The following is an 8,538-nucleotide window of genomic DNA, read 5'->3' as shown; positions in this document are numbered from 1 at the left end:
TTTGGTTCTAATTTCAAATTTATTTGAAATTGTACATTCATATGCATGTATGTAGTACCGTAGAATATATGAAACTTCTTCAAAATTAAAATAAAGCACAAAAGAAATAAAACAATACAAATTAAACAGAAAACAGATTTAGGGAGGGGGGGGGGGTAAAACCCTAAACCTGTGGCGGCCTTTAGTCGCGGTTGGCCAGAAGAACCGCGACTAAAGGTCCTCCGCCCCGACGGCCGCCTGGCGCCCACGTGGACGGGCCGTTAGTCGCGGTTCTTAAGCAGCCGCGACTAAAGGTGGGGGGCTTTAGTCGCGGTTGCGCAACCGCGACTAATGGCAGTTGCGAACCGCGACCAAAGGCCTTTTTTCCACCAGTGGTAGGCATGTAGGCACATGTCGAGTCTAGCGTGTAGCGGCGCGTAGTCTCCTATCCGGGAGCGAGGTGGGTGCGCCGGAGCGGCGCCATGCCGCGTCCCGTCATGGGCAACGGTACGCGTGGCGCGCCCGGCGGACCAAAGTTGACGGACTTCACGTGCCCGGCCGCATGGGCCACTGGTCTGATTCGATTTAGCTTGCTAGCCATACGTACGCGTAGGTTGTGTCAACGGCCGCGGTTTGTCTGTGTGCGTGCATGGTTCCGTCATCGTCCGTTGCCGAGCGTAACAAAGCGCGGTGGACTCTCGCAGTCTCGCTGCATCTGTTGGCTCACCCCCTTAAAACTAGACATGAATCGTGCGTGGATACGTCCACCCAGTACTGCGTGCGTGTAAGTGTAACCTTCCTTTGGTGCCAATTTTAAACGGGACGAGAATACGTAGAAGCCGTGTCTTAACGTTGAGATTTGAAGGGTCGCACATGCATGCAAATCTACGGGAGTTTCACTTCAAAGAACAACGTCAAACCACAGAGGCATGCCGGGAAGCTTTCTTGTCCACAGTATCGAAAGCAAGCAAGCATGCATGCATGCCCATAACCTTTCTTGTCCATAGTTCCTACAGTACCTGTGCGCACATGGAAACCAGCTGACATGCATTACCCATCATAGGTTGTCGTGTATCATACTGTATCAGATAACACTCGATGTAGAAACGACAAGCCGTTTCACAACCCTATCCATATGCCTAGGAACTTGCACTTATACTGTGTTCACTATTCTAAGCAGCCCACGATCGTGCCCGTCTCCGCTCCACGAGATCGATCGTAGATTCGAAGGTCAGTCCAAACAAGAACCAGGAGCCCGCGAGACCATGTACTAATAATCATCGCCAAGAACGCCAAAGGAGACAAACGACACCAATTTCCACCACCAATCGAGTCGAGCGGAGAGGCAGCCTAGTTGAACCGCAGGGCCGGGGCGTCGCCTAGCGGCCCGGCCAGCCAGCGAGGTACGTCCTGCGTGGCGCCGTGCATGCGTGCGACGACGACGAGCCGCTCGCCCCCGTCGGCCACGTCGGGTTGTGCCGCGCACATGCATGCTCCGCTGCCCGGACAGTGGGGCGCCAGCCGCGCTGCACGACGGGCCACTTGGTCCGGTCGCCCCGGCCGGGCCAATGATCCCAGGGGTTTCCCACGCACCAAAGCGACACATGCTCCTCCGCCTCCCGGGAAGCCCCGGGTTTGCAGCTCGCGCCTTCGCCTCTGCAGAGCAGAACTTCCTTGAACTTTCGCTGGAGGAAGGTGGGCTCGACCGGTGCACACGCCACGGTGGTTGCAGAGGGGGTGCGTGGTATAGATCTTGTCGCCGGCGCGTCGGGCCGGAGGGCGGCATGGCGAATCTTTGGACGGCAGGCCGGCCGCGGATCTCAACGCGGCCATATGCGTTCATGGGGTGTCGGGGTTTATTAACTCGCGTTTGGTACGGGGGATGATTGGCCCGCGTGTCCGTGCACCCTAAGCATCGTATTAGTGGTATGGCAATGTTTTCTAGGTGCTGGGTTGGTCATCCGTTGCTGGTTTTGTTTCAGCGAGGTTTAAGTAATGTTCGAGCCCCGTTGATCTCGGGAAAATGGTGATAGCACCGTGCAAACTTAGTACGGCTGGAAACGGAATACTCAGTTTCCGTTTTAGCTCAATTTCTTGAGCGGGTTAAAAATTCTCAGATGTTCAGTTTAAGGTTGTTGATTTACTAGAACTTTTTTTCTCAAAATAATCTACTTGAAATTTTTAGCTAAAAAATGCAGACAACACTTTGGTCGTTTTCCAAAAAAGTTGGTATAACTATTCTTCCAGCCTTTCGAAAAAGCATCTTAGGTCGGGAAGTACTCAAGGCGGTCCCACAAAATACCAAGTGAAGTTACTCTTTTTCCACATTGCGGCTTACTGGTGGGTCCGGAATGTCATGAACAACGTCAAAACTCAAGCGTCCTAATATGAAAGATTTGAGTTCTGTGAAACAAGTTACCATACAAGTTATGATTTTCTGATTAAAAAGTCTACTATTTGTGATTTTGTGGCACTCTAGCCACAAACTGGTTATGGTTTTATGATATTTTTGCTCTAACATGTAAGATAATTGCCCCGACTTCATATTTACAGCTAGTAGAACCAACAAATATTGCATATACAAGCCTAAGAATCTTATATGGTCTATGTCAGAGATGCAGGGTGGCCTCGAGCCACATCCACCAGTCCCTATCGGGTTTGAGGAGGCAATGACAAGGATGAAGAAAGATGCTGCTCTAGATCTTCAAAATAGAATGTGTTCGTTAAAATACACCCATTTTGTTGTGTGGTCAGCCGGGGAAGCTTTGGACATTTGTGTGTAATTAAGATCATTGCCAAATCTGCGGTGCTGACTAAATAGCCAATGCGAAGTTTATAAAATGCATGGAAAGGAGACAACATACAAGAGGAGAAGCCACGAGGAAGAAATGACATGTTCCCGGTTTGCTACTCTGCTAACCCTACAAAAGGTTCTCGACTTCTGTTTACCTAAAGTGGAGGTTGCTTTATCAGCGTTGTAAAATAGGTTTCCTACAAATTTTGGTGGTGGGTTTTCTTCACCTTTTCTTCTATGAACATATAGTATGCACGCTCGTGCGTATTCTAGAAAAGAAGTTCTCGACTTCTAAATTTATGAGAACAAAGAATCGTCTTGTCGAGCCAATCTTGTTTGTATTTCAACTGGATCCTACACTAACTCCCGAGGCGATAGATATTATGACACATTCTCATTGTCGAGTTGATTACATTGCTCCGCCAAATACAGTTTCAACAATTGTACTTCTTTATACTGTTTTTTTTAGCCGTTTCTTTATCTTTCTTGGTTACTAGCTGGTTGGCTCCTTGGCCTGTAGTAAAGATCTTAGTCACCGCTTCAGATGGTTTAATTAGTCAGGCAGTATTTTATTACTGAGATTCCTAGTACTAAAGAACTCTTGCTCTAATAACTTTATTTACCGTCCTAATAGGAACGTACTTGTACATTGTACTGCTGCCAGAGACAGATTTGGCATATACGCAGAGACGATTATTCCAAGAACGCGTTCGTATTAACGCTTGTGCATCTAGATGTGGTTGACCCAAGGACAATGCTGCATCCATTAGTTTTTGAGAAGGCCTGTAGTGTACTGTGTTCTTGGTTATAAACGTTTTGCACACCGAAAACCTAGAAATGCATGATTGCATCCACTGGCGGAGACGGGGGGACCAGCAGGGGCCCTGGCCCCCCTAAGATTACAGATTTTCTGCTAATTACTAGATGAACAGTGTACGTTTTATACAAAAATACATGTATTAGTATTGTTTGGCCTCTGTTATTGAAACTTTGAGTCATTTGACCCCCTGATCCTTAATTCCTGGCTCCGCCACTGATTGCACCCGTGAACGAGCACGTCCAGCACACATCCAATTTTGCAAGTGGACACCCGAATTCAACTGTCATGTGTCCAATAATGGGAAGGATGCGAAACAGTGCTATAATGAACTTGCAAATCTGTTCGTTAGGAAAAAGAAATACTTTCTCCGATCCAAAATAAGTGCCGCAGTTTTAAACTAAGGCTAGTTCAATCTTAATTCAAAGCTGTGCCACTTATTACGAATCGGAGGGGTAGTTTGTAGTGGATCTTACTGTCCTTGAACGCGATCCCTTTGTCATGCGTAGGTCTCAATCATTTTTATTTTCCTGAGGAAAGGTGTCAATCATTTCCTTCGTGCTAATCGAAGAACAATGTTTAGGCGTTTAGGTGAGATACCGAATATCGTCCAAATATTAATTAATTAGGAAGCACACCAGCGGCGACTGAATGCACGATCGGAGGCAGTCGTTACGTGCCAGCGGAACGGAGCTGTGATGCGGATCAATCCAATTTGCACCTATCATTTGGATGAATCCAATGCCCAAGATTGAGACGGTCTGGGGCCGTGGCGAACGCCGCTACCACCACTACCAGCAAGGCAGAAAAGTGCATGCCAAGGTGGTGCAGCTGAGGTGACCCCAGCCAAATGAAAAAGCGCAGTGCAAGTGTTGCAACATGCATCAAAGCAGCATTGTTTTCTAGGTGTGCATGAATGATCGATCCAACATCATTCATCCAATCCAATCCAATCCAATCGTCCTTGCTGTGGTTGCAACAGATATGTGATATTGCTTTGCGGAATGCAAATGCAAGGACGGCTCCCAGGCTGGAAAGCCGGCCAGAAAATAGGGTGGCCAGTGGCCACCGTGAGAGATGGACGGAATGCCGAGCGACCGCTCGGCCTTTTGCTGAGGAGAAGAATGAGCACGTGCGTATTTCTTTCTGCCGTAGCTTGCATGATCGGGGTCATGCGTTCAAGTTGCAGAGGTAGACGACAAGCTTGTGTGGCCCTTGGCTAGGGTTAATCCTAGAACCGGCACGAGCCAGTAGTGTGGCTGTATATGTTTGTTTTGTACCTGTCTACTTCTGTAGAATAATATGCCTATAGCACAAAATACGTGTATACTGTAATCAGTGTTGGGCCGTCATGGGGAGCGGCCTTTCATGTCGCTGTCTAGTTAATTTACTAGTGGGTCATTGCACTTGAGAGCCGAGATAAAATTTACAACAAAAGATCGGCATACTATTATTGTATTACAAGTTTACAACTGTAGGCAAATGAAAATTTGAGGCAACAAACGCATGAAGTATACGATGCAAAACTCAAGTAATATATATTGAGCATGTTTTCTCCAGGAGGTGTCTCATATTACATTTGTTTTTGCGAGTCACGTTACAGTTTTTAATAGAAAATAACAAGGATAGCTAGTGATGTATTTGCAAACATAAATGTGGTTTATGAAGGTACATCATAGCCTTGAACACAAAGAAGAATCACCGAGTAAAAATGGAAATTATTTCGTTCGAAAAAGAAGCTAGAGGAGTCTAAATATGGAAGAGTATATATAGAACAAAATAGAAGTCTGTTTTGAGTTTTGTGCAAAATATCCATAGGGCTTAAGCCCAACCATGAAATCTTCTAGATTTGACATGTGGCAAAAACTATGTAGCATAGAGAAGATCGAACGGCCGGCAGCACTCGGATTTGCCGCCTCTCTATCATTGGATCGGTTTCATCCAAAGGCTGTTATGTAGAATTATTCGTACACCATAGTGATTGTAAAAAAACGGCGGAGTGCGTCAAAATAGTGGAAGTTCCTGTTGGTCACTAATGCAACGAATAGTCTGCAAAGTACGTATACACAGGGAGCGTCTACTTGCCGACCCAACTACAGGAGGATGTGTGCATGAGCGACAACCGAATTTCTACCATTTTTGGGGGGTGGGGGGTGGGGGGAGGGGGTTCTGTTTTATTCAGTTTTGTCTGATTTTCCCCTGGTTTTTTTCCCTTTCCTTTTTATTTGATGTTTGATTTTTTTGAATAATTTCCTAACAATGTCACGGTTTTTTAAATCTCATGAACTTTTTTTAACTCATGATTTTTTAAATTCAGGAACATTTTAAAAATTCTTAAACCTATGAATATTGTTTGCAAACATATATTTTTCAAATCAGGAAAAGCAGGGTAGCCCGTAATCTAAAAGAGCAAACATTAACATGCTTTTCTTAAGAACAACACAACAATTTTTTTCTCTTAGCATGACGACTTCCCGACTGTCTACTACAACAAGTTGTGCCCGACCCCGGCGATGGAGGGGCGATGACGGCGGCACGCCTTCGGCTTGCTTCAGTGCTTGTAGTCGTCGCTAGGTGGTCTACGGATCTGGATGTAATTTTTTTTATTTCCGGTATTCGTTGTACTGCCATGATTGAAGATGAATAGATCAAAAATTTTCTCGCAAAAAAAAATCTCTTAGAAACCAACTGCCATGGGACAATGAGAGCATTATTGAACCTGGCCCACGTCGAAGTTTGTTGCTTAAGGCGATGAATAGAAACACCAGCAAATAATATCTAGAGCTATATATCACATGTTGCGTGGTGGAGTTCCGTCTCGCCTCTGACACGCGCTCTACTGGGCCGGCCTTTACTGTGATGGTCCTCTACTTGGCCATCTCACAAATAATATCTGCAGGTTGGCCGCCGTACTTGGTTAGGCCATCCGGTGATTTTTTGTTCGTCCCTATAACGGCGGCGACATCATAATAAAGCTTGCAAGTTTACCTAGAAAAACCATGACATCTGCATTTTGTGCTCATCCCCAACCCGTGTGGCGCGAGAAGCCTTAAAGACCCGAAGCGTGTGCAAATCCTATTTCATGCGTACCCAATATGTCGCTTCGGGCCGCCTGCGCATTAGTGTGTTGCATTTTATCTTCATCATTTTCTTTTTATTATTTTTAGAGGATTTTTAATATTATTCTTCCTCTTTTATTTACATTTTTGTTTCAATTTTTATAATTTTATTTATATTCTAAATTTTTATAATACAGAATGAACTTTTTTACAGCATCTGGGTCACAAATACATTATGAATATTTCTCGAATATGTGAACAAACATTTATACTCATGAACTTGTTTTTTTCTTTTCCATAATATGTTTTTATTTTTTCTGAAGTACCTTTTTTCAATATGCAAAATAAAACGATTTATATATTCTTGCAACACATTCTTAAATTTTGTTAATCAAATACTTTTTTATTAAACAATTATAATTGTGGAACTAGTTATCAGCTTGACGCAAAGCTATCCATGGGTAGGTGGTGAACGATGAGCTTAGTAAGGTGGGGATTGAGGTGGATTATGGCATGTACGGTGGGTTATAAGACAATCTTATCTTGATCGTGCCATGTAATCTAGAAATAACAAAGAAGATGATGCACAATGGGTGGTCTCTTAATCTTATGTCTAGTTCATAAAAATGTGGTGAGGCATTTGTTCTTAAGAGATCATTTGTTAACTAAGAGAAGGCAAAGGCTTTTCGCGTGTTTCTCTTTCTTACACCTCAACATTTGTCCGACATGACACCCCTAAGATAGCACTATTGCACATGCCGGAATGTCTACTTTGCACCGATAAATCTCCACCAACAAATGGTCACCATTTTCCTCAGAAAATGAAATATGCGCTACAAAAACATAACGTCCATCAGCCTATTACCTACATATGTTGTTCCGTCTTCAGCAGCCTCCTGTATTTCTGCAGAAACTCTCGAGACACTGATCTCTACAAATGCTTTTTTTTATTTGCGGGGATCTCTACAAATGCTGTACTGACCAGAAACGAAAACAAAATATAATAGAACCCTATTATGCAAAGAGCAGATCGTGTGGAAAGTGGAATGTTAACTTCAAACAATCCTTAATGCTGATTAGTCAGAGGCAGGTTTATGAAATGAAATTTGAGTACAAAACCTTCCAGCTATACACATACAAAACCTTCCTTCCAGCTATACAGACTACGGAATTTAGAAGTGCTGCGGCGAGTCAGAGTCTGGCGTCCTCATCGGCGACCACCCACCCTCACCTCACCTCACCTGGAGGCGATGTACCAGAGGTTGAAGAGGGACGACGCGGCCGTGAGGAGCCAGGACAGGAACGCCATCATGGCGGAGAGCTGGTACCTCTCGCACAGCCTCGGGGCGCAGTGGGATCCGTGGAACTCCAGGAGGACGTCGATGACGGCGGCGCTTGAGCTCGCGGCCGCCAGCGACAGTATCGACAGCACCTGCAAATTTATTCTGTATATGTTCAGCATGCTTCTTATAGCACTAGTAAGGTTGAAGAATCGGGTATTGACACGAGGGGTAGATGCTAGCTACGTGGTGTGGTACATACCCAGTCTCCGACGACGACGATGGCCATGACACCGGGCACGTGGAGCGGGCACCCGACGAGTATGGAGTACATGTCGATCATGGCGAGCGTGCAGCTCCAGGGGACCAGCAGGCCCATGATCGTTACGAGGAAGCTGCCATGTTTTGCGCCGAGTTCAGAACAAACGACAGACTTCAGCATATTTTCATGCTTTTCATAACATATTTTCCATGTTTTTAGGATCTATAAGAAGATCAATATTTCCATGTATACGGAGAAAGAAAGATAGTACTCCTTTCGTAAAGAGATATAACTTTAAGAGCGTTTGGTTTTCCATGTCTCAGGAGAAAGAGAGGGAGAGAGAGAGA

General features: G+C 45.0%; 1 protein-coding gene across 1 annotated transcript in view; it reads right to left on the bottom strand.

Annotated features, from left to right (window-relative positions):
• Positions 1 to 7,684: 7,684 nt before the first annotated feature.
• Positions 7,685 to 8,538, bottom strand: part of LOC119303283 (CASP-like protein 5C1) — a 1,618-nt gene continuing 764 nt past the window's right edge. Inside the window, exons 2-3 of the mRNA XM_037580396.1 lie at positions 8,192 to 8,324; positions 7,685 to 8,081 (exon numbers count right to left, since the gene is read on the bottom strand). Coding sequence (XP_037436293.1) covers positions 7,887 to 8,081; positions 8,192 to 8,324 — 328 coding nt within the window. The 3' untranslated portion in view covers positions 7,685 to 7,886. The remainder of the gene's footprint in view (positions 8,082 to 8,191; positions 8,325 to 8,538) is intronic.

Source organism: Triticum dicoccoides, chromosome 5A, assembly GCF_002162155.2.
Source record: "Triticum dicoccoides isolate Atlit2015 ecotype Zavitan chromosome 5A, WEW_v2.0, whole genome shotgun sequence".
Classification (NCBI taxonomy): Eukaryota; Viridiplantae; Streptophyta; class Magnoliopsida; order Poales; family Poaceae; genus Triticum; species Triticum dicoccoides.
The sequence above is the reverse complement of the archived record's forward strand: the minus strand, read 5'-3'. Positions and strand labels throughout refer to the sequence as shown.